Source organism: Engystomops pustulosus, chromosome 2 (genome assembly GCF_040894005.1).
Source record: "Engystomops pustulosus chromosome 2, aEngPut4.maternal, whole genome shotgun sequence".
Taxonomy (NCBI): Eukaryota; Metazoa; Chordata; class Amphibia; order Anura; family Leptodactylidae; genus Engystomops; species Engystomops pustulosus.
Genome location: NC_092412.1, coordinates 134,355,012 through 134,382,094, shown reverse-complemented (window position 1 = coordinate 134,382,094; position 27,083 = coordinate 134,355,012). Strand labels below are relative to the sequence as shown.

At 41.3% G+C, this 27,083-nt stretch overlaps 2 protein-coding genes across 5 annotated transcripts; both read right to left on the bottom strand.

The window, feature by feature from the left end:
- Positions 1-341: 341 nt before the first annotated feature.
- Positions 342-17,624, bottom strand: BSDC1 (BSD domain containing 1). 4 transcript variants are annotated; one of them, XM_072136581.1, is made up of 11 exons: positions 17,487-17,624; positions 16,709-16,769; positions 11,807-11,923; positions 10,901-11,068; positions 9,515-9,569; positions 9,144-9,259; positions 7,528-7,596; positions 5,420-5,501; positions 3,393-3,821; positions 2,920-3,017; positions 342-1,368 (listed from the first exon to the last, which is right to left on the bottom strand). In XM_072136581.1, the coding sequence occupies exons 1-11, from the start codon at positions 17,495-17,497 to the stop codon at positions 1,336-1,338; spliced, it is 1,239 nt and encodes a 412-aa protein (XP_071992682.1). In that variant the 5' UTR covers positions 17,498-17,624; the 3' UTR covers positions 342-1,335. The 4 variants fall into 4 exon arrangements, with proteins under 4 accessions (XP_071992682.1, XP_071992683.1, XP_071992681.1 ...); XM_072136582.1 differs by lacking the exon at positions 17,487-17,624 and adding an exon at positions 17,346-17,482; XM_072136580.1 differs by lacking the exon at positions 17,487-17,624 and adding an exon at positions 17,273-17,474 and having other exon boundaries at positions 3,393-3,818.
- A 6,455-nt stretch (positions 17,625-24,079) lies between these two features.
- LOC140116600 (oligodendrocyte transcription factor 3-like) lies at positions 24,080-24,715 on the bottom strand. The gene has a single exon (XM_072133082.1). It carries the CDS (start codon positions 24,713-24,715, stop codon positions 24,080-24,082), a length of 636 nt encoding a protein of 211 aa, XP_071989183.1.
- Between the last annotated feature and the right edge of the window lie 2,368 nt (positions 24,716-27,083).

The window sequence follows — 27,083 nt, the reverse complement described above, 5'->3', positions numbered from 1 at the left end:
TTTAAGAAAATATATTTAGTTTAGAGCAGTGGTTCTCAACCTGTGGGTCGGGACCCCAGCGGGGGTCGAACGACCAAAACCGGGGGTCGTCTAAAGCCATCGGAGCCGAAATTTTACTGTGTTTTTACTGCGAGTTGCATGGTTTGGGGTCACCACAGCATGAGGAACTGTATTGCGGGGTCACAGCATTAGAAAGGTTGAGAACCACTGGTTTAGAGGGTTATTTTGCCTGACGGGTTCTCTTTAAATATTAAAACCAATGGAATTTTAGTCAGGTCTCAAAATCTAAATGTTATGCAGCATTGACTGATGGAAATAAATTGATTCAGAAGAGGTACAGCCTTGCTTGATGTACTTTATTTACTAGAAAATAAAGGAGCTTTATGTTGGATTTCTATGCAGTAAATGTAAAGAGAATAAATGTCATCCAGCCATTTGAGCCTTAAACTCTAAAAGTTGGTGCAAGATTTAGGAGGGAGAAAAAGACCAAAAAGCAATTAATTGTGATATTTTCACCAAAAATGTTGCCCCTCCTCTGCCTTGCTGCCATAATAAATAGGAAATATATATTGCACAAAGAAATGACAATAGAAGGAGTTGATAATTCTAAGAAAACCTAACATAACAATGTACATTTGCAAATCTGGTCCCCACAGCAAAAAGTTACACACATTTCTGCATAAAATTCACAGAAAATAAGATCATTTATCAGTGGATAGCAGTTTTTCAATCCATTTGGCAAAGACAGATCATGTTTTTTATGTTTTACATTACTGTATCTGCATCAATATTTGTCTGAAATTTTCCTATTCAGAAAAATCCTCAAAATATATAATATGGATGACAAAGACTGACACTGGTTGGAAAGACTGTGTCTTACATAAAGCAAGCATTCTGTAGGAGTTTTCCAATCCGTACATACAAATCAATTTACCAAAATGGAGCAAAATTTCCTACGTTAGAAAGATCAGAACTGTTCAGTGTGATGTTCCCAAATAAGAAAGCAAATCTATTCAAGCATATTACAACACAAAAAGTAGCTACTAAGCCGCCCTGCCAAGGAACGTCACCCCCGCATGCAACTGGCTCCAGGTAGAATGAAATGTCAACTGTTTTTTAACCTAACAGAGAAAGGCAAGGCTCTGCATAAAATGGTCAACTTAAAATAAGATATTCATCTACGCCTTAGAAACCTCCAATGGCAAAACACACTGATGCATTTCATCTCTCCAGTTCGATTGTGCTACCCAGTGCACCTCAAGGGATATCAGAGGAAAAAGTTTTCAGCTCTTTGAGTAGTGTCCAGGTGAAGAAGCTGTGATCTTTCTCCAAATGTTATTCCCAGTTTTCCCAGTCTTCATCCTCCAGCTAGAAGAACGGAAAAGGTAAAGTTACAGTTTTTGAAGCAGAACAGCAAATGCAGTGGGTTTGAACCTCCAGTTGGCAAGGCAATTTTTTATGTTATTGACATGTAAAAACAAAATCTATTTTGCATTTTGTTATGGTTTTTACATACAATACACAAATTACACACATTAAAAAGTGCATCCCTAAAAGCTTCATTATTTTGAAAGCAGAGAAGCTGACAATTCTATTTGTCTTCAAGAACTACAGACACCTTCATAAAACTGTGATAAAACTTAAAGGAAAATACATAAACACATGTATTTGCAGATATACCTCACATACAAGGTCTATACATTAAAGCAATGTAAAACAAATCCTGATCATCAAGACCTTATACTTGGTTTTTAATCACATTTGTAACAGATAAAACCATTTTTATCAAAATGTAGGTCAATAAATTTTAAAATATTCTGTAAAAAATGATTTTGACAGAACAGGGGCGTATTTTTAAACACATTTGTGGATTGCATTGTGAATATAAATTGATATTTCAGCATAAGGCCGGCACACAATCATTATAAGGACATGCCTGGACAACATTTACTACATCCTATAAGGTATGTTTGGGGGTTTAACAGTCGTGCAGTTGGTGACAGGCTCCCGTTAGTAGCAAGTTGTGTCTGCGTTAAAATTGCCAGCTGAAATGCAGATTTTTGGCTATTTTTATTTTTAGTAATTTTATGATGATTTATTCATGTAAATATAGGAATATGATGTATCTAATCTTCATAATGATAAGAGGTATTCACTTTGAATTTCACCTTGTCAATGTGTCACTTATTATGACTATAGAACATCCCTTTTGTTGTGTACTGAACGTGTCTAATACTGAAGACACAGATGCAAGATTTGCAGACGGCTGGGCAACCGCAGCGCTTGGGCTTGAAAAATGAATGTAGCTAAAGGGGGCTTGCATATTTTATTATCGGACAGAGCCTTGAGGCCTGGAGCGTATATTTATAAGGTTCTTTATTGGACGTTGATAAAGATGGGAGAAACACTGACCATTAACCCCTAAGGCAGTGGTGGCGAACCTATGGCACGGGTGGCGGCACTCGGAACCCTCTCTGTGGGCACCCAGGCCATCACCCAAGCATGAAGTTCACCAGACAAGACTAAAAAGAATCTTCCTGCAGAATCTTCCTACAATGATAGACAAATTTCCCCTCCTCCTTTCAAATGCTTTGGTGTCCTAAGGAGGCTGAACGGTTGAAAGTTGTCAAAGAACAAGGAGAAATAAATTACTGCTTTAATTGCTAAGCTGGCACTTTGCAATAAATAAGTGGCTTTTGGTTGAAGTTTGGGCACTTAGGCTCTAAAAGGTTAGCCATCACTGCCCTAAGGTAATGAGCATTGCTTTAGTGAATGTTAAATCTGGTGGTAGATGTCCTTTAAGCACTGTGCAGTGATATTAAAAATAAAAATCTCAGTTCACCTCTTGTATTTCTACTTATGTGAATTTCAATATAAAAAAAGATTTGTGTAAAAATTGACCAAAGATCAAGTACTTACTTCTCCAGATACTTCCACCCGGGAGAGGGCCAACTGTACCTCTTCTTCTGTCATGTCAAAATCTTTTTCCCAGTCCTCACTAACATCTGTACTCGATCCTGCAAGCAGAAAAAATATATGTAAGGCAACTCAGAAATGTGCCGGAGGCATTTTTTGGGAACTGAGAGAACAGAGATTGACAGGGCTGGCAGCCAATAAAAGAAGTCAGCACTATAATTCCTATATATCAAGGATATAGAGGATGGTTTTGTCAAAGTCCACTCACTCAACTTAGTATGGTAGACAGGAAGAGGAATTTATGCGACTTTCATCTTGATAGCAATACAGACAGAAGGCACTGTGGTGTCAATTACACAGAGTGGAGGAGGCGGCAGGGAGACACAGGAGCATAGTCTCCTCCCAGTAGCTTTTAAGAAAATGTATAATTACAGTTACAAAACTTAACAGTCTTTATGGCTGTGTTATAACCATACCTTTTTGTCCATTGTTAGAAGGAGTAGATTTCCCACTGTCACTGTTAAGCTCAAACACACGAAGATCAGACGGTGGATCATCCTTACGAACTGCAATTTGTGCATTTTCTTTGGCCACTGGTTCTTCTGAATTCAGAGAAGATTGCTTATTTGGTTTGTCTTCTTTTAGCTCTTCTGGGTGTGAAGATGGACTGGCAGAGTGGTCTCCTGGAGCTGTAGGCCCCTGGTATGCGGGATTGTCAATCTGAGTGATAGGTGAGATACTTTCGCTGCTTTCTGAAGGGCTTGTGACACAGACAGTTTCTTTGCTTTGTTGTTCTGGTTCCTCAGAATCGGTTTCCACATTTAGAGTTGGAATAACAGAGGGATATACCCTTACATTTTCTTCGTAGATAGCACCACGAGATAAGCTTGTTCCGACAAATTCTTCTGGTGGGAAAAACAAGACTCATTTATCTTTGTTTACCTTAAAGGGGTGGCAAGGTGTTCTGGAGAAGGCAGAAAATAGTATGTTATAGGTGACATGGCCCATGTGGGGGAGTTGTTCAGAACTCTGTGTAGTTCCTACCCTTGTCTGCGTCGCTACTGACCGTGTGTAGGAGTGAGCTGGAAAAAGTGAAGGGAGGCAAGACCTATGCACAGAAGGGGAAGAAAGAATAGCATAGAAGATAGCCGGGGTGTAAGGGTAGCAGGAACTTAAACGGAAAAGTAACAAGGAATTTGAGAAGGATCTAACTTGGACAGGATACTGAACCAGCCCATTGTATACTGGGTTTGGGGCATACATGTAGCAGAAAGAAGGAGGATAGAAAACCAAGTATAAAAACAATACAATGTGGTTGTGAGGATAGCTCTGGGGCACAATAAAATGGCATGGGAGTTATGTAAGAGTAGAGAAGTCAGCAGTCACTCTTTAAAGAGGGGTTTTCATGTTTAAAGTTGCAACTGTAAAGGTTTTTCACCATATACATCCTGTATGTGCACTGTGCAGTGTTCAGTGGATATACTTGTGGGAAACTAAATGGATTTAATGCTAATTTACATTGAGAGAGAACACAAGGCATCATGGGATCTGTGGGTAAGCTAACTGGCCTCAGACTGGGGACATAGACTGACATATATAAGTCTCCGCCCACTTCACCTCTGGTGAGAAAGATTTTTGTCAAACACTTTCAGAATAGAAAATGCCATAACTTTGGAAAGAAAAGGATGAGCAGCACAAAGTAAGCATCGTTCTGTTTGTTTTCAAAGGGGGAATCACATATAATAATTTGGTAAAATCACTATAGCTTTACAGTTAAGCTTTAAATCAAAACCTTTTCTTGTGTTGTAGAGTACTTACAGATTCTTTTACAAATTTGGAACTCATCTCCAGCAGCATCAAGTGCAAGTTTGCAAAATGTTGCATACATTTATGAAATGGTTTGGGCGTTGACACTTTTGGAACACCAATCCCCAGCTGCATAAAGCCACCATAGCTAGTTACAGATTCTCCAACACAAAGTTATAATTAGATCAAGGCTCAAAGAGCAGAAATTGTATCTTACTTTTTAGTTAAAATCACAAATTACATAGAACAAATAAAAGCACAAAACCATCTCCACTGTTTACACGGAAGTATTAGTAGAGAATAAAACAAAGTATGTACCAGAGTATAAGCAGAGGCCCCTAATTTTAACACAAAAAAACTGGGTAAAGCTATTGACTCAAGTTTAAGCCTAGAGTGGGAAATGCATTGGTCAAAGCCTCCCCCCTCCTGTATATAGTTAGCCAGTCCACTGCCACTTGCTGATATCATAGTCTGTGCGTCGCTAGTGCGCACGGACCTGGCGCTGCCAGTGGGCAGGGATCAGGGACCTGCTGGGGACGGGGAGTAAGGTGGGGTGGCGGGGGTTCTGTCAGAAAGGCAAGTACAGAGTCTAGTATTTTTTTTTAATATCCCCGAGTATAAAACGAGTGTTTTTTTTTTTTTAGCACAAAAAGTAAATATGCGGCATATATTTATTGTTTGGTAAAGATTTGCTCACCCTCTTCCTCTTCCCATCTTGGTTCTTCAAAATGTACACTTTGCTCTGCTCTCTGCTTAAGAGCATCTCTTCTTGCCTCTTCCTAAAAACATAAACAAAAAACATGCAAAGTGATACATGAAAAATGCGAGCAGCCGTCCCACAGTGCGCGGCTGCAATTATTATCCCTGAAAGAAAAATCACAGGACTGGACCATTAGCCTTCTGTCCACTGATGTTGACATGAAACTTTACCCCTCGCAGCCAGCGCAGTGAAGAAACATCAGCATCTAACACAAGGAGAGTGAGAAACTTTTTCAAGCGTAAAATAACCTAAGCAAGGATGTATGCAACAATGTAAGAGGAGACTTTGCTCCTATAGCTAACTGGTCTTCCTCCCTTCTCCACAGAACTTCTATGTACAGTATTTTTCGGACTATAAGGCGCACCAGAATATAAGGCGCACCTGATAATAAGGATGAATGACCAGCAGGTGGCAGACCTGTGCACAGTTCAAGGCAGCTGTTGTCTGTAAGTATGGTTTATATATAAGGTGCACTGGACTATGAGGCGCACCTTTGATTTCTGAGAAAATCAAAGGATTTTTAGTGCGCCTTATAGTCCGAAAAATATGATAAGTCAACATATCAGGGAGCTTCTATCTAGTTAGTTGCAAGTTGAAATTCACAAAAATTTAACCCCTTCATGGCCTATGATTATTGGTGCCTGAATGTCCATGTCAATTTTTGAAGTTCTGCTATGCGCTTCTTTAAATGAGGAGGAGATCTCTGGAAAAGCTTTACATATCATAACAATTTTTACTTTTTTTCATGATGTGTGAGAAATTTTTTAGAGATTCTTTTCAAGTGTAAGACATAACAGAAAAATATACAAGAAAAGGAAGTAAATGTATAACAGCTAGGCGGCAATTGAGTAGAGAAACAACAGAGTGTACAGGTCCAAGGACAGGTCCAAGAGAGGGGACAGGTTAGCCTTGTGGGAGGTGGGATTGGAAAAATAGGCACAGAGCAAGTGGGAGGGTGAGAAAAAGAAAAGTAGGAAGAAAAGGAAAAGAAAGACGGAGGAAAAAAAAAAAAGGAGGGGTGGACCCCGTCTCACCAAGAGATGGAGAGAGGGAAGGGTCGTTAGCACAGTTGGGTTGTCCGCCGGGTGAGGGAGCACCCATGCTGGTGGCCGGACTATTCACCAAGAGAGATCTGTATGCTGCTAATTGGCTGAACAGTATCCTGGGGAGCCAAGTCGGTGAGACTTTAACTTGCATGTCCGTTTTAATAATCACATATTTTTTTTCTACATAAATTTAGCCAATAATTGACTACATGTCAAAAACGAGAGGTCTGATCAGGTCTGATGTAGAGGTCTGATGTAGAGGTCTACATCACAAAAACGAGAGGTCTGATGGGGTCCAACGTACTTCAGTCGGACTCCTCGTTGCACCCTGAGAGTAATGGAGCAGACGGCCGCGCATGACTGTTCTGCTCCATTCATCTCTATGGAGCTGACGAAGAAAGCAGAGGGTGGGAAAACCGCTTTAATGGTGGATATCTCCGGTTCTGTTCAGCATCCATGCATCATAAAAAGTGGAGAATCTTCTGTTTAAAATGACATAAAAATTGTGTTTCTATGTGCCAGGGTTAAGGAGATCAGGTAGTTTGAATATGGTCACTGTCAACACATTTATAAACGTCCTTTTTTCACGGGACATGTGCAAATAGATAGTACATAGCCGTATAGCAGTAGTGAATAAGTGGATAAGGAAGGAAGGAGAAAAGATGATTTGAGCCAAAATATGTTAATTAGGTAGCATTTTTCTCTGGTAAGATATTTTATAAAGATTCTCATATTTACTTGCCCTCCTGATGTATAGTCTTGGGCAAAGAGGGTGAAAACGTTTTTTAAAGTGTAGCAGGGATTTTTTACAATTTTATTGGGAGTTTCTTTCAAGTTTTCCCCTGTAACTGGGGCTTTCATAAGAGCCCCTGTTAAAAGGGGAGACACCCCCTGTGCTGGCTGATGTTTCTTCAGAGCTGCACTGGGTTACAGGTAAACCCAGAGACCCAGAGATCATATGACCTTTTGTCAGATGGCAGTCATAGCATTTCTATATACCTGTTCCAACTGGTGAACCTTGTAGAAATATCTTTGCCAGAATTCAGAGTGTGAAACAGCTGCAGGTACCTATAAAATAGATGCATCATTGATGTTATTAAAAAAATACATGCATAAATGGAAAGAACAACCACCAGTCTCCTTCCTAAATTGCCAAAGAAAAGACTCGAGTCCAAGCCTAAGGTGGGAAATGCATTGGTCACACCCTTCAGCTAGTATAAAACTGACCAGCCCCTGCCCCCCCCAGTATATAGCCAGCCCCTGCCCCCCCAGTATATAGCCAGCCCCTGCCCCCCAGTATATAGCCAGCCCCTGCCCCCCCCAGTATATAGCCAGCCCCTGCCCCCCCCAGTATATAGCCAGCCCCTGCCCCCCCCAGTATATAGCCAGCCCCTGCCCCCCCCAGTATATAGCCAGCCCCTGCCCCCCCCCCAGTATATAGCCAGCCCCTGCCCCCCCCAGTATATAGCCAGCCCCTGCCCCCCCCAGTATATAGCCAGCCCCTGCCCCCCCCCCAGTATATAGCCAGCCCCTGCCCCCCCCAGTATATAGCCAGCCCCTGCCCCCCCCCAGTATATAGCCAGCCCCTGCCCCCCCCCAGTATATAGCCAGCCCCTGCCCCCCCCCAGTATATAGCCAGCCCCTGCCCCCCCCCCAGTATATAGCCAGCCCCTGCCCCCCCCCAGTATATAGCCAGCCCCTGCCCCCCCCAGTATATAGCCAGCCCCTGCCCCCCCCAGTATATAGCCAGCCCCTGCCCCCCCCCAGTATATAGCCAGCCCCTGCCCCCCCAGTATATAGCCAGCCCCTGCCCCCTCCAGTATATAGCCAGCCCATGCCCCTCCAGTATATAGCCAGCCCATGCCCCTCCAGTATATAGCCAGCCCATGCCCCTCCAGTATAAACCCGGTCCCGAATACTCCGATGCATCTACAGGTCTTTCCGCTCCTCGCGCACGGCCAGCATACACAATCACGAAGGAGCCAAAGGACCAGAAGAGGCACCGGAGAAACGGAGGAAAGAAGAGGACCTAGTGGGGCATCAGAAAGGTGAGCACAGTATTATTTTTTTTTTTTTATTATTTACTCAAGTACAAGCTGAGTTAGGTTTCTTCAGCAAAATGTTTGTGCTGAAAAACTCTGCTTATGCTAGAGTATATACAGTAATTTAAACATTTTACTTAAATTCAAGTCTAATCCATCTTTATACACTATTACTATTTTCTAAAACATAGCATATAAATAAAATAAAGTATTAATACAGGTTAATTAGCTACAGAGGCTACTCTGGACGTGGACCAGCCTTTGTGAGAAATGTGGGCTACTCCATGCCCCAACTAGCCATGCAGATCTGCTCCATGCATGTCCATGCTGCCTGTGAACACGGGTTCGTGCAGGTGCAGTGGCTTCTAGAGGGACATCAGCCAGAGTGACAAATTTGGAGGCTATTGAAAAAATATTTGGGGACAACTCTTATGTGAACCTGAAAATGTTCATCCCAAGTTAAATCTTTAAAGTTAAGCAAAATTAAACAGATGATTTACATAGAAACTATGAAAAACAAATGAAAACTGCACATGGTTATTCTATTTAGTAGATTAGTGTATAGAGAAATACCATTTTGGTGTACAGTGCACGGATAGAAGGGCTTGAGACCAGTAGTTCTGAGATTTCTGCTTTCCTTTCCTCTGAGTCCCAGGTAGTCAACCATTCTTCAAACTGTACTAGAGGACCTGTTATTCAGAAGACATGTTACAGTAATTAAAAATGTAGTTGTTCATTCATCAACACATGTAAGGTAACACTTAAAAACAGACAAAGTTTGGACCCATGAACACAGCTGTATGAAGTACTGTGTGGCAAGAATGTGACACCAATGGACTGCTTAAGTGAGTGTTTTCTTTATTAAATATTCTCATAGCAGTAAGAATAGAACAAGAATTCAAGGCATCTTCCAGACACATTTTACTTATTAAATGTTAAATTACCATCAGGTTCATTGCAGTAAGTTGCTGGATCAGATTGCAAACTGTATAAGCGTGCCTGGAAATTAAAAAAAAAAAAAAATTAGCAGCAATGAACTCTTCTATGGGTTATACCGTATAAACTCGAGTACAAGACGAGTTTTTCAGCACAGTTTTTTGTGCTGAAAAAGCCCCACTCGGCTTATACTTGAGTATATAAAAAAAAATAAACTTAGTACTCACCCTCCGGGGCTGTCCCCCGGTGTCCTCTTCTCCTGCAGCAGGTCCTCGGGTTGCTGGAAATGTCAGCAGAAGCATGTCTATCCAATCTGCCGCCACAGAACTATGACGTCAGCAGGCGGCAACACTGCATTTCTCTGCCAGCAGATCGCATAGATGTGCTTCTACAGGCCCTGCCAGGAACCTGAAGACCTGCTGTGGGGAGGAGAGGATGCTGGGGGATAGCGCCAAAGGGCAAGTACTAACTTTATTATACATTGGGCCACACGCATGGCAGGGAGCACTCTGCTGTGGACATTACACCGGCGGGCAAAGGGGCAATCTGCTGTGGACATTACACCGGCGGGCAAAGGGGCACTCTGCTGTGGACATTACACCGGCGGGCAAAGGGGCACTCTGCTGTGGACATTACACCGGCGGGCAAAGGGGCACTCTGCTGTGGACATTACACCGGCGGGCAAAGGGGCACTCTGCTGTGGACATTACACCGGCGGGCAAAGGGGCACTCTGCTGTGGACATTACACCGGCGGGCAAAGGGGCACTCTGCTGTGGACATTACACCGGCGGGCAAAGGGACACTCTGCTGTGGACATTACACCGGCGGGCAAAGGGGCACTCTGCTGTGGACATTACACCGGCGGGCAAAGGGGCACTCTGCTGTGGACATTACACCGATGGGCAAAGGGGCACTCTGCTGTGGACATTACACCGATGGGCAAAGGGGCACTCTGCTGTGGACATTACACCGATGGGCAAAGGGGCACTCTGCTGTGGACATTATACCGATGGGCAAAGGGGCACTCTGCTGTGGACATTACACTGGCAGGCGGGGGGCACACTGCTGTGGACATTACACCGGGGGGTGCCAGGCACTCTGCTGTGGACATTACACTAACACTGTTATTGATAAGGGGAGATTACTGTACATTTTATTATAGAGCAGCTGCATTTCCCATCCTAGGCTTATATTCGAGTAAATAAGTTTTCCCAGTTTTTGTGGTAAAATTAGATACCTCTGCTTATACTCGAGTATATACAGTAATTTTTGTTTTGTCAAATAATGCACCCATTTCTATATATATTTTCTATTCACAATGTTGCATACAGGTTTGCAGCTGCAATTGCATAGTGAATAAGTATTTGAAGCATAGACAGTTTTCTCACTATACCTTAGTACTGTCATAAGGTTCTGTAGTCCCAGAGGGTGTGGCCATCAATGTGATAACATCACAATCAATTGTCTTGTCTGGAGACGGTGCAAAAGTGTCGGAGATGACTCCTAGAAAGTCTGAAAGACCTTTCTTCACCTTTTCTGTAGTTCCAGAGGATCCTTCCACCTGTCAAGAAGAGAAATGCACCATGTCATTGTGACATCCAGATATTTTTACATACGACAGGATGATACTACTTTTTTTTCTAAATTGCTCAAATAAGAACTCCTTTAACAGCTTTTTCACCATAACACAAATCATAACATGGGAATAAAGAATGAAAATGAACTAAGGTAGACTTCTGTACAATGGAAAAAGACAATGCAATAAGTAGAAATGCCTTTCCATTGCTGTTTTTTTTATCTGCATAAATGTGACATGTGACATGTGTTGGACGGATTTACTGGCCTGTAAATACTTTACTTTACCCTGTGTCCAGTTCAAAAGAGTCAGTTTTCAGGCTGATAAATTCCAAGTAGTGGAAAAAAAGGCAAGAAAATGGGCTAAAAAGTACAAAAGCAAACAATGTGCCCAATGTACAATATATTAATACGATGTTATGGTCCCTGAGTACGAACCAACAATCCAGATGCCTACTGCCAACAATATAGACATAACAATCCCTCGGACTGCAGACTTTGTATAGAAGGACTTTGTCCAGGACCTCATGTTTGCCGACCGAACTACAGTGCCAGAAATTATGTCTGCTAGCAGGCTGTAGGGCCCGTTTCCACAAGCTGTAGGCCACATGTCAGCCCAGCCTAGCAAGAACATCCGGCTTACATCTCATGTCATGGATATGATCATTGGCAGACTCTTTATCAACTGCATAAATTCCCAAAGCTATATCCATGTCAAACTCACCGCCAGCTTCTCCTTGACCACAGTAGCAGTAGCTGCAATCGTGCATGCCGTGTCATGTTGTACAACGCGTGTAAACTCTGTTAGGTCTCTTTTCATAAACTCCAAAGCCTCTGCGGACTGAAGACCATGGAAAGCATGTTAAACAAGTTTTAAGAGTTATTATTGCCCATGCCATTGCAGTTATACATCTTATTGAAAAGGTAACAGCTGACATTTTTTTTCCTAAATTTATCTCTAGTTAGAATAACACAGTAACAGTACAACCTAGTTTTCAGAAAAATACTGTAGAGCAGTATTTTGATGTATATCAAACTAATCTGGATGTAAACTATTTTTTACATTTTACATTGCTCTCTCCCGGCCGGCGCCTAGTATGACGCCTAGTATGGCGTCGCCCAGCAGAAGAAAGAAGACGGGCGTGGGCGCCTGAAGACAAGCAGCGCAGACATCGGGGGAGCAGCGCTGAACATGAGGGCCACTGGAGGGTGAGTATATAGGTTTATTATTTTTTTAAGTATTTTATTGACTCGTGCATAAGCCGAGGGGACGTTTTTCAGCACATTTTTTGTGCTGAAAAACTCGGCTTATACACAAGTATATACGGTAATAAAAATGTCAATTTCCTAGAAATGATGTCAACAGGAGATGAAACCATATGTATTTCTCCATACTCTTAGCATGTCATAAAAAATATCCCAATAGGTGAGCTAATTCACACAAGGAGAAATTGTAATGAGCCAAACATTTTTGAACGAGAAAATGAAAACATTTGAACATCGTAAAAAAAACACATCCCGTATTGCAAAGGGCGAGATGCTCTATATCAGTGATGGCGAACCTTTTTAGAGACCGAGTGCCCAAACTACAACCAAGAACCACTTATTTATTGCAAAGTGCCAACACAGAAATGTCATTAGTGATTTATACTCCCTCTTCTGTCACAGCTTTCATTCATATCAGCACCCTGAGGACACCAATAATGCAGAAATTTGGAGGATCATTGTAGCTAGATGATAATCCATATCTGCCCCCCCCCCCTCCACTGGTCCCAGGTAGCGCTGTCACTTTAAAATACCTCTTTGCACAGCAATTCCTGGGCTGTCTGGGACTGCAGGAAGATACCTGGTGTCATCTCTGGTGATGGCCTGGGTGCCACCTCCGGCACCCATGCCATAGGCTCGCCACCACTGCTCTATATCATTTTGCAACAAGGAGTAAGATTCACTCCTAAAAAAGCACCAACTTTGGGAATGCAATTGTCCCCAAGTTTGTTCTCCAGCGAAGAAAGGAAACAGTTCATAAACTGCAGCACAACATTTGTCATACATCTACCGTATTTTTCGGACTATAAGGCGCACAAAAAATCCTTTGATTCTCTCAGAAATCAAAGTGCGCCTTATACTCCAGTGCACCTTATATATGAACTGTACTTACAGACAACAGCTGCCTTGAACTGTGCACAGGTCTGCCATCTGCTGGTCATTCAGCCTTATAATCAGGAGCCCTTTATAATCCGAAAAATACAGTAATAACCTGTACAAGTGGCAATATGAAATATGTCGGATGCACAATGAACATAAGAATACAGAGGCACTTGTCGGATGTCACGATGTAGATTCAGGCAATTACAATTCATGTGAAGTAGTAGCCATTGAGAAGGTACTTAAAAGGGGAATTACAGGAATATGAACGTCTGATACAAAAATCCATAATGCTATAAATAAATGAATGTAACAAAACTCAATGTCATTAGTCACAAAATGGATCTTAAATAGTTTGATTTTATAATTCACAAAATTTTATGGCCTCTTTAAAGTAGCCGGAATTATTACAATGATGGTCGCCATCTACAACTACAAGTCCCAAGATCGTTTAATTCTCAGAAACTCCTCCTCCCAGTAATGATGTAACAGGTTTTCTTGCTCTGTTACCATAGTAATGATGTGTAACTGCCCTCACCACAATACTGGCCATAATGGATGCACTGCAACCAAACTTAGTGGTGATCACCTGACCTGCCCAGGCAGGTGCAGGACATGTGATATGGACATGTGACCAGTGGCCATCTTCTGTCCTGTGTCTTCTCCGCACGGAGGAAATTAACAGAAATGGATGGACTGATTAAAGGGCCAGTAGCATTTTAATTCTTCATTACTGTGTATGTCCACAATATTTTTCTCCTAAGGGGAGCAAAATTTTAAATAATTAATTACACATTAGCTTATATTTTAAGCACCAACTTGTATATGAATTAGATTGATTCCTAGAATATTCCCCTTTAATTAATTTGTAATACATATATGGACTTTATCATCCACATTGAACTTGAATCTGGAACAGTAGTAGATCGAAGGAATGCAAGAATTTGCCAAATCAAAAATGTTGAATATTTTTAGAAGGGCCACTAGATGTCAGCATTCATAGTCAGCATCTATTCAGACAAGGATTTTGTCAATGTCAAAAATGGACAAAAATACAATTCTGGCACAACACAGAATAAAAAGAGGATTTTTTTTTTGTAGATAGAAATGGATATTCATGTCTGAATAATTCTTACACACCATATTGTCTTCCTGCATCACATACATTAAACCAGTGCGAACAATGTGTGGCCTGCACCTTCCAGCCCCGTAGTACACTAGCAATAAACAGGGGTAAACATGCTAATTTCCGCCCTGATACCAGTAGGAACATCTTGCACACAATTTTGATCCTCTCCTGCTCTGACGCTATATGAATCAGGAACCATCATCAATAAAACAGAGTATGTGGTGCTTTCTTGTCTTTATCTGATCTTTTGTCTGCTTTATCATGAATGCCTTTATCTGGGGGGGGGGGCACATTCATATTATGTATTTCTGATCTGGGGTATGTGTATTGTCTCACGAGTGTCAAGTAAAACGGTCACTAAAATACATGCCTCATTGATGTCACTATGCCCATAATCACTTTGGTGTCCCTCGCCTCTTAAAATTGATATAAAAGCTTACTTCCCCCATTTGCTAGTATGACACAATTCACGAATAAACCTCATACCATTTTGTTCTTGATAACATGTTCTCTTCAAATATATAGAAGCAGGAAACAATGTAAACAGTTACTGAATCTGTGGACATTTTCCCCAAATCTACCCACACTGAAAGATATAGGGAAATAATTTTTTTCTGAAGTTACCTACCATGGTATAGTGCAGTGATGGCGAACCTTTTAGAGACAGAGTGTCCAAACTACAACCAAAGTCCAGTTATTTACCGTGAAGTGCCAACGTGCCATTTTAAGCAGTAACTTATTGCTACCTGTTCTTCCACTTCTTTAATTGTATCGGCCGCCTGAGGCCACCAATACAGTTGAAAGAAGGAGGGCAAATTCAGACTATCATTGTAGCTTCCCTCCTGGGTATCTCTGTACAGGAAGAATGTTAGGTCCAGCAGGATGAGCTCCAAAGATAATGCAGTTCTGTCAACATCTTCTCACTTTTCAAGCAGTTCCAAACAGCCAATGAAGTGTCGCTGTAAAATAGTGCTGAGAGCAACATCTTATAGGTTGCCTGTGACTGTGGGAAAATTTAATGGATTTGGTCCTGTTTGGTGAACTCTGTCCTGGGCTGATGGCCTGAGTGCCCACAGAAAGGGCTCTGAGCGCCACCTCTGGCACCAGTGCCATAGGTTCGCCATCACTGGTATAGTGTATTCAATAACTATGGTAGAAGTGCTGGCAGTAGCCATGTCCAGTGTCTTAATGGTAACTAAAAGTAACTACAGGTACATTAAGGGACAAGCAGTAAAATGCAAGATGAATACAATTCTGTGATTTACTAATATCACAGCAAGACACACCTACCTGATTGCTTGGGGTCCAAGCCAAAAATTCATGTGAATATGAGTCTTTTAGTTGTGGTTAAAGAGAACCTGTCACCAGGGACACCCCCCTACACAGTACCTTTTAGATGTCTTCACTGATGACTCTATGCATGGTATTAGAGACACCATTCTTCTTAAAAAAAAAAACTTATTAAAAGGTCCTCTGTTCGAGACATGGAGGCAGAGAGTTACAGTATACTGTAAAGCTACCAATCTCCTTACTGAAACTGATATGGCTGAAGAGAATTCCCGAAGGTGGGGTGAGGAGGAAGCTTGGAGTGAGACTGTGGCTTTGTGTTACTCTACTATATCATTAGCCACTCCCTCAGGAAGAAGAGAGAGAGAAAGTCACACTGGCTGTGTGAACAGAAATCAATTTGCTTCTCACCCCATCCTCAGGAATTCTCTTCTGCATGATAGTGTCAGTGAGAAAGTGGGGTAGCATGATTGTATACTGCTGCGCCCTGCCTCCATGACTGGAAAAGAGGAATCAATAAAAGTATATATTTTTTTAAAAAAATGATGGCTCTAATCCCATGGATAAAGGCATCAATGAAACATGAATAGGACATCTAAGAGGTACTATGTGTGATTTGAGGGGGGGGGGGGGGTTCCTTCTCTCTAAGATGCATTACCTTCCTCTGTCAAAACTACTATTAGTCAAATAGAAACAGTGGGACACGGTAAAACGTAATCCTAATCCAGAAAACTCATTAGATAAGGAATAGAAGTCACTGATGATCTCAATCAGATAATCACATTTTGTAAATCAGTGCTGCAGCTAAGGTGCAGTTCATAGCGCTGGCAGGAAATATATGAGGATTGAACAAAATCAGGGGTGGTCGAACACACAGAACAGGTACAAGTCTTGCGCCTGTTCTGTGTGTTCGACCAAATCTGGTCTGTTCAGCTGAAGGAAATAAAGGAAGACCTAACAGAGATGTGCACTGGGTCCAAATTAACAGAGCTAATAAAACCTTCAAAATAACGTCAATGTCATCTAGATTATACCCACAGAAAATAATTAACAATGCCTACGTACCTTCTCCCGAACACTACTGTAACTCTGGTGTAACCAACTTCTCCACCAGCCCCCATCCTCCCTGCCAAATAACCACAAAAGCAGTTAATATACAACATGTAGTTAAGCAGAAAGAGTAAAGTATAACAGTTATACACAGGTGTAGCAGGGCAGGGTTTAACATTAAGTGTTTGGGCTAATTTGGAGCGAGCAGTCAAGGTGGCATAAATTGACCCATGTTGGTTCAGATACATTGGAGTGGTTCTTGATGCTGTATAGACACATCTACGGTCTTATGATGTGAAGAGGATGCTTCAGCCCCTCCATTGCCATCGGTGCTGCCCGAAGGACAATATATATACTACACACAATTTTTTTTTCTCAAATGGGACAATAAAAACGATAGAAAGATTCTGATTTTAGAATTCAAAAGCAACGCAATGGATATGTTAAAACCCCCTAATGATACTGTAGCAGACATAAGTATACAGTACATAAAACAGTCAGCTCTACTATATCTAAAGATATTGCTGTGTGTATATATGATGGACACATAGCACCTTATTCAGCTGACTGGATATTTACATGGGTAATACAGATGACAGGATATTATTCCAGGTAGCAGACATGTCACAGCCTCCAGACACTGAGCATGTACCACATATGTGATGTTTGGAGTCTCTGCGGGCGCACAGCACATAGCAGAGAATATCATTGTATGCCAGGGGCCAACAAGCAGGACAGATGACCGCTCCTGCCTGAGGACATGCTATGGCGAAACGCAAAACAACACTCTCACCCTTCCGCCATGTCGGCTGCGTGACATCACCAATATTTACCGACCTCTGACCCGGTAATTCCGGCGACTCCACAGCGGAAGTGCGTGTGCGCGTCACACAGGAGAGGGGGCGGAGCAGTGTACACCTGCTGACGGAGCGGCTCCGTGTAGCATCAGATGCGACAGGGAAATACAATTGTAGCGCAGCTCCCGTGTGTGGGAAGAACCTCTCCCAGGACGATGCAGAAGTTTCTTATAACGCTTTTTTCAGAAAAATATAATAATAAATGAAATATTCTGCAACGAGAAAAAAAATCTGGAAAGAAATGCTTGCAAAAAAATAGCATTAAAGTGGGCAACACAAAGTGTGATCTCAAGGGTTGAATGGCTGCTATAATGCCATGTGTTATATTTGGGTTACTGGCATGAAAAATATCATATTTCAATTTTTGAAATAACAGGAGTCACCTGAACTTTGCTACCATGACTAACAATGCCTGTTGATTATAAGTCCTCCCCATATAACCTAAAATTAGCTGCCAGTGGGACACTGTACCCTAATTACAGATCTTTTTCTGATATGCAAATTAGCTTTCCTGACTTATGTCTGGTACCTGTGACTCCTCTCTCTCAGGCTGGCAGTGAACCACGCCCTATTATTCTGACTGACTGCTCTCTGTTCTTAGGGACTGTATGCTAATATTCAACTACAGACATATAAAGCTTTATGTACATATGGGAAATAGTTTGTCAACTGTTTAACAGGGTGTATTGTGTTACATTCATGACTTTGACCAGAGTGACGTAATCCTTTAGCCTTCCAACAATAGCAAAATGTACACACCGTATGTGATCACATGAAATGACAGCAGCCTTCATGGAGGATAGAAAGGAACAGAGGTCCATGGAGGCTGCTGTGACTTCATGTAGTCACATACAGTACAATAATAATAATACATGGCATCTAGGTGGGAAGGTTTACAAAGGTGTAAAGGGCATCCACCCTGTATGCCAATGAGCCTGAATGCCTATATGCCAGGGCTGTGCCCTGCCTTCTAGTGGATAAATATTTTTTTTATGTTTCTTTTTTTTAAATGTATTTAGAAATAAAAAGAACCTATATAAATTTGGTATCCCTGTGCTAACAACCCAATAATAAAGTGGGGGCGACATTTGGATCACAAAGTGAAAGCTGTAAAAACAGAGACCTCAAGAAAAAGGTACAAATTCATTTTTTTTCATCAATTTCGCCACATTTAGAATTTTTTCCAGCTTACCACTACATGGGCAGCAAATATTACATCAATATTTAATTCTAAGAACTAAAATTTGTTGCACAGAAAACTAAATGAAAAATAAAACAGTTATATTTTTTGATAGGAGGGAAGCATAAAACTGAAACACAAAATGGAAATAGAGCATCAATGACAAGGGGTTATAGTTGGTACTGCTTTAGTTATGGTGTGATATGCATCATTGCCTTCCACGTTGTAGTTGCAGAGTCTCCTCTATCAGTGAACTTCAGAATGGGAATCTTAAGTACTTCCTATTGTATAGATTTATCCCAGACATAATCAAGAGTAGGTGTGGATACTCGCTATCTCATACTTTCCCTAAGGCAGTGATGGCGAACCTTTTAGAGATCGAGTGCCCCAAAGCCAGCCCTCCAGTATCCAATTTCCCTAACTGAAATAGATCATTCTACCCCAAAGCCAACGCCACTTCTGAACCACTTCTGAAGCCTCTGTCGCCCTAATGTAAAGTCTGCAGTTTAGTCATTGCTAGATCTGTCCTATTGGGGTTGTCATATAATAACCTAAGTGTTGGGCATCAGCAGCTAGTGAGAAGGCCTAATCCAGCAGATATCCTTTAACCGACGTTACTATGATTCCCAAATGCTGGGATTTGGGTCTTAATCTAAAGTATAACCTGACGGGGGGCGTGAATAAATTAAAAGCCGGGAGATTTGCTAAGCCTCAGGGCCTCCGGCTGTTTTACAAAGTTCACATTTCATTAATAAAGATGCCAGAAATTTTGCTAAATACGGTCCCCTCATCCCCTAGACTGAACGAGCAGTCTAATTATGATACTCTACCACCAGTAATCTGTGGTTGCTGGTAGAGAACCCTAGTAGCTAGGCCTTGCATATACTGGGGCTCATTTATTAAGGGCCTGAATGCCGCCTGGATCGCGAATGGACCGGGTAAGTAAATCTGCCCCATAATTCTTGATGAAGACTGAAGGCATTCCTGAAGGCATCTTATATGGGCTTTTGCCCAAGGAACTGCCTCTATAGCTGCGGTCATAAGTCCTAGAACTCCCATCCCATGACAGATTGATATCCGGATTGAAAGAAGAAAAGATACCCCTGATGTTATTTCCTGAATCCTGTCCTCTGTCAATTTCAGAGTCATCTGATGAGAATTGATGCGAAAAACCCTTTATCTCTTGAACTGGAATCAACCAGGATTTCCCTAGGTTTATCAGGAACCCATGCCTCTTTGTCACGGGTGCTCCCATGGACCATGTTTTGGGTTGCGGGCTCACCTGTGCCCCTCTCCATGCTCCAGCATGGCCGTGGCTGCACTAACCTGTTCCCTCTCCGGCTCTGACGGTCGTGAGCACATGTCCCCGTCTCCGAGAGCGCAAGCACCAGCTCCAGAAGATTTAAAGGTTTTTAAAGCTTTGTTCCTGATGCCCTGTGCTCGTGTTCTGAATTCCCGTTGTGACCCCGGTTCCGTTCCTGACTACGCTCCTTTGCTCCCTGCCCTGACCTTTCGCTACATGCCTGACTCTGATCCTGTGCTGCCTGTCCTGGCTTCCTGCCTGTCCCTGACTACGATTCTGCTGAACATCTTTGTACTTTGCCTTCACCGTGGACAAAGTCGCGCCTGTGGAGCGACCTGGTGGTACCACGCCGCAACAAGTCCATCCTGCTTTGCAGTGTGCTCTTATGAAAACCGGTTACCACTTAGACTCCTATACCAGTTTCAGCTTACGTCATCGTCCGCGTTGGTCCAGTGGGTCCATTACCCCCTGTGTCTGACACTCTTCAACTCTCTGTGAATAATGTGAAGATGATGCCAAAGGACCTTTTTTTGTTTAATTATCACCCAATAGTCGAGAAATGCCCTGAAGCTGGAGGGCTGCCCTCAGAACTGACACTATCTTGGTGAAAATGCTCAGAGCAGAAGTTGTGCCAAAGGGAAGGCATCTGAACTGAAAATGCTGGGTTCCAGACTGAGTCCTGATGGCGATTCTCAAGAACTTCCTGTGAGATTGGAGAATGGGAACATGAAGGTATGCATCCGTGAGGTCGATAGATGCCTTATAATGGCCCTTCTGGAGAAGAGTCTGAACGGATGGTCTTCATCTTGAAATGCTTTTTTACTTAAAAACGATTATGGTAGGTTAAGTCTATTATTATGCGCCACTTGTTGCCTGGCTTTGCACCCAAGAAGACCCTTGAATAGACACCTAGATTTTGTTGTGAAGACAGAACTACTTCCACTGCGTTTTTGTTGATCAGTACTTGAATCTCTTGGAAAAGATTGCTGCTGTACCAGTTAACTACAAACTTGTTTGGAGGAAGGAGAGATGAACTCCAGAGAATACCTTCTATGGATGATTGGGAGTACCCATGCATCCGACGAACTTTCGGACCATGCTGGAAAGGATAAACTTAGTCTTCCTCAAACTGGTCAGCTTTGAAATGGAGGGCTTTCTTTTGAAACCTTTTACAGTCTGAGCTTTCTTTTGATTGGGGTTAAAACAGCCCTTTTTAAGGATTTTATTTCTCTATTTTGCCTTTCAGGATGAGGGAAACAATTCTTTTCTGTAAGACCTACTAATAATAATAATAATTGAGGACCAAACAAGCTTTCGGGTTGGAAGGGTAATCCACAGAATTCACCTTTGCATGATTGTCTCCCTTCCATAATATCAGTTTCCCATTTTTCTAGATCGGTATTTATTGGATTTTCTTTCAAAGATTATTCGTATTATCTAACGGTGATTTAGATACATTTGACAAAAAGTGTCTCAATCTCGTATTTATAAAAATCGTGTTTGGGAACTGAGTATTTTGAACATATCTCTGTATAAGCTAAGAAATGGTCTTTGTCCCATATTTCTCCAATAGTGGAGATACCCAAGGCCGCCCAGTTAGAGATATCCAGGTCTTCTATAAAGTGACATACCCATTTGCAGTGGAAATCCCTTATCTTTAAGTAAAGCAGAGGATTTTCTTTATTATAGATTTGCCATTTATCTATACCAGCTTGAATAGTTAGCATTTGTGATGTTGCAGTAGGGATACCAAAATTAACAGCCCATAGTTGCACCGCCAACGGGCTATGCCCATTTATTTCATTTTCAATTTGTATCCAATGTTTGTGTTGTCCCTGTGTCAGCCATTGTCTAGCTTGTTCAAGAATGGCCGCATCATAGTACCTGCTTAAACATGGGAGGCCCAGTCCCTCATCCTTCTGAGAAGGGTATAATATCTTTGCGGCTATCCTAGGTCTTCCATTAAGCCATACATACTTATTTACTAGTCTCTGCAGCTTTTGAAGGAAATTTTTAGTTACTGGAATAGGAACATTTCTAAAAATATAGGTTATCTTAGGTAAGATCATCATTTTTATGGCAGCAACCCTGCCCACCCAAGAAATAAGTGCTTTGGTGTATAGTTTTAGATCCTGTTCTAATTCATAGTTTCATAGTTTATACGGTTGAAAAAAGACACTTGTCCATCAATACAACTGCCCTCCACAATTTAATCGTGAATGAGATAGGGCCTAATTGGGAGTCAGATAACACAGGCGCCTCTTTAGGCCAGAGGTAAGAGTTAGGGTGAAAAGGGGCCAACCACAATTTCTCTATCTCCATCCATTTGGAGAATGCCAGCAAGGTGGACCATGCTGGAATGCGCCGCAAATGTGTTGCCCAGTAGTATCTGGTTATATCCGGTACCGATAGGCCACCCTTTGATTTATGAGCGATTAGGACAGTCCTGGAGATTCAACTTCTCTTTTTTATTGTGGCCCTCTCTCATCTTCCATCCCACAACTCATCTCCCCCTTCTTATTGTGGGTCTCTTCTCATCTTGCTTCCTTATATTGTGGGCCCCTCTCATCTCCCCCCTAATATTGTGCCCCCATCATCATCCCCTTCTTATTATAGGTGCCTTCTCATCTCTCCCTTGAAATTGCGGCCCTTTCTCTTACCCCCCCCCCCCCCCCGCCAATACTGTGGACCTCTCTCCTCCTTTGCAAGGTAATTAAAAGATTTTAAAAAGTTACTTACATAATCAGCTACTTACCTCTCCTCATTCCCACACTGTCTCTCCTCTGCAGCAGCTATGTGCCGCCGTGATACCAGCAGGTTCATCACATTACACCTTGTACACAGCAGAGAGATGACATCCCAGGGTGTAGAGGTGTCAGGGGTCACCAATTGGTCAGTCCGAGCCAGCATGTATGGCACTTTGCTTTGCACCCTGTGACTCTAGTCTGCTCATATTCACATGACTTTGGAGGTAATGTTCTATAGGTAAGTAATCAAGCTTTAACATAAAAGAGGGAATTCTAAAAATTATATATTATACCTTTTTTGAGAGTGCTGGTATAGTGGTTTAAAATCTGGAGATGGTTCTCCTTAAAAATTTATGTTTTTATGTACTCAGTTATCTTTTAAATATTCATACTTTTAGTATTTCTCAATCACTGGCTGTGTATGCCTATGTTTTTCTTGATAGTTAAATAAAAATGAGTTGAAATCTATAACAGTCTTACATATGTGTGTGTTTTTTGCTATTGTTTTTCACTTTTATATCTGTCACTCTTATCTTTTAGTGAATGCCCTCTCCATATATTGTATGGATTAGTTGTGCATGGAAAACATACCAAGATAATGCACAACCAGCATAATATAAATACAATTTAATTAAAATACACAAAGTTTGGTTTTATCTCACATGGATGTTTTAAAAGATAATTATTCTGTACAGCAATGCATGCTGTATTATGGAGCATAACAAAAAGTGTCCGTAGAACCATACTATATACATGATGTTTGCGAGGATAAAACAGGTTCACAGCAGTGTTAGTCATTTACATAGTTTTCTTCTATTTTAGGTTGCATTATGCATTTTTTTTCCTGGTTTAAATCATTAGCATGCATGGAAATCAATGGGAACTCATATTTCACAGAAGATCCATGTAGTATCTATATTTACTTCCCCTTATTCTCTTCATATAACGAACGACAAGTTTACACATTCTTAACAGTATACAGGCATATGCAAATATTTATACTGGGTTTTGAAACAAAGACATCAGAATTGCATATTTCTCTAGTTTATTTACAAAATAACTACAGTTACAAAACTATGTACATTATGACACGATTTGTATAGCAAAACATTAGCATGTGTTATACATTTCCGCATTTATTAATATGAGCTATATCAAAAAAGAAGAAAAAAGGGATAACCGAATAATTATTTAGATTGTTCTTAGCATATATACATGACATTGAGTTCCATACCAGACATGATCAGCTTCTTGCTCACGCAGATATGATATTGGTTTTGTACATATCATTGGTATCTATCATTTACCAGGTGTTGAGGCTGGCAGGGTAGAAGCAGTCCTTGACAATTGGTGTGGGAATTGCTGACACAAGGCACAAGGACAGAACAATCCTGAAAAATGGTGAGGCCCACCAACAGTCTTGTGATGAACATCTGAGGTCATTACTCCCATGTAACTGCTAACATCCGGTGATGGTATATTGCATAGGACATGAGGTAAAGGTGCCACATGCTGGTGATGTAAAGAACTTACACAGCCAGGTAGACGTTGGGAACCATATACATCATTTACTAGTTTCTTCATCTCCTCCAGAGAACTGGATAGCATAAGGATATAATTGCGAGCAAGCAGCAAGGTTGAGATCTTGGATAGCTTACGTACTGATGGTCCATGAGAATATGGCATGACTTCCCGAAGGCCATCCATTGCTTGGTTCAGGTCATGCATTCGTTGACGTTCACGACTGTTCACCTTTAAACGAATCTCATGCAGATCTTCCTCACTATCTCTTCTGCTGGACCTTATTTTTCCCCGAGATGGCATTCTTTGTCCTTGGCACAGTTTCTGAAACATTTGCCCAGACTTCATGTTGAGGATGTCTTTTCGCTCCAGTTCTGGTGAAGAGGATCTGCTGGACTGACTATCCGAATCCATTGGCAGCAGAGATTAGTAAGTAAATTCGGAGGTTAATGACTTGAAGGAGGCTAGGTCAGATGCAAATTGCAAATGTCTTGTGAAGAAGCCTGTTCTTTAGAAAAGACCCTTAGTCACAAACCCTCTGGTTGTACTGGGGTCCCTGTAGTGCCTGTGTTATTTATATACAACAATGCACAATGGATACAAAGAAGGAGAATGGGAGGTGTAACTCAGGCTCTAACTTTTGTGGTTAACATTTAGCTGGGGCTTTATATATTAACCTGGGTACTAACACCACCTATAATTTAAGCATTGGATTCACCATTAGAAAGTAATCTAAAGAGCATGTAGAAACGCAGAATGCTTGAGTGATACATCCACAATAGTAAGCAGTTGTTACATACTGGTACATAAAAATATGACATCTTGGTTATATAAAGCATTTAAGCCAAATTTGTTTGGTTTTAAACAAAGACTCAATCCCAAAACAGTACAGTATATAACGCAATAGTGAAATCTATAAAGCCTCCATGCACATGACCATTTTTGTGGCCATGATCAGGGAGGTTTGTATAGTCACATATTCATTAAAAAGCAGCAAACAAGCTGCAGAGTTTGTCACATAGAAATTATGTAGCAAGTTCCTCTGCAAACACAATAAACAAATATCACTTAAAAGACATCTTCCACCAGATTATCGGTGGTACTGTAGTCCTAGAATGGATGCTCGTTACTTCTAGGGGATGAAGCAACAGTTTGCAGCTTAATCCTGGGTTTCCCTTAGTACAGAGGAAATAATGTTTTAAAAATATGTAAATAAGCCTGAGTGCTCCATGGCTCCTCCGATCCTTAATTATGCACCCAGTTCAATAATATTCACACCTCCATCCGCTCGCTCTCCTCAGACAGCAGGATGATGTCACCATCTGGTGGTAAATGTCCTTTAAGGAAAATATAAGACTTATGTGATAGCCCATTATAAATATAAATATACTTTCAGATCCCGGCACATATCTTCATTAGGCTTGACACACCAGAATTCCTGAAAAAAAAGACTTTTAAAGAGCTATTACTTAACCTTGGGCGATCTTTGTACATCACACGGGCGCTCTCAGCTAATAGTTATACATGCCTCCTGCGTGATGACACTGGGCTCCAACAGGGGAGAGGTGATAGCTATCTTAGCACTTATCTTCAAGACCAATGAAGATAGGTGCTAGGATCTACATGAAGATGCCAACAAGTAAGTATATTTAGTATAAATGGCTACCACGCAAGTGCTAGATTTCCTTTAATTTATGGTTGGTGAGTGCACGCAGCTCAATGTTCATGTTTTATCATATCCCATTTGCAACATTCCATAGTAGAAACACTAATAACAGTGTAGTAGATAAATCTGCAGGTTTAAATATTAGCTGCCAATGATTTGTCAAAATTTAAACTGATGAGATGACTGCTCTGTGGGCTCTGACCTAGCACTTACTCCAGTACAACCTTCTATCAGTGACTACTATGTCCACAAAAATAAGTTCAAGTTAGGCTCCAATCATGTATGTAAACCGTAATCAGACAAATAGAAGTAAAATCAGAATAAATACAAAACTGTTTGGATGCCGAGTCCAGCATGCATTTCCTCCTATTTCTGCTGTTGGCATGATGTTCCTTTTCTGAAATGCTGTGTTGCTTCTACACCAGATGTAATGTAACTTACACCTTCCAAAAATTAATCTTTTCTCACTTTGGTCTTCTGACAAAAGTCTTAATTCCTTAGTACACATATTCCAAGTACTCAAGTAAACACATAACATATTGAGCTGCAGTTGATCTGCAAATATTGTTCACTGTGAATAAGTGTGGCCTATAAATTGCAACTCAGTAAGTTAATTACTTAAAGATAGAATAAAATATAGACTTCTCTCCCTTTATCAGTCCTCCTAAATGACATTATAAGGTCATCAAACAATAACATTAACACTGTTCACGGCTGTTATCACTAAAGAGAAATGGCTAAATGTGTCTATTCTCTTGCCATTCAGAGAACCTAAAAGGAACCATTAAGCCACTTATCTCTGTTTAATGTGTGCATCTCCTAGAAAGTGTGCCCTTCAATGCAAAAGGAAGGCATCCGACAGTTATTTCAGGCAGAAATATTTGTGTTCATTCATTCCTGTGCATGCTTCTTTACTAGGAAAGGATAATAGGACACTTTTATTATTGTATGACTCAAGGGAGGTGTCCAATGATAGTTTGATTTACAAGTGTCCAGGACGCGCACAGTAAAATCATGGGATACGTTTATTTCAAGTGTATAAATGTCTTGTAGCGTTGTGTCCAAGTGCAACTGAGCAGAAATTCTTTCCTAATGAGGAAGTAATTCTAGTCCCAT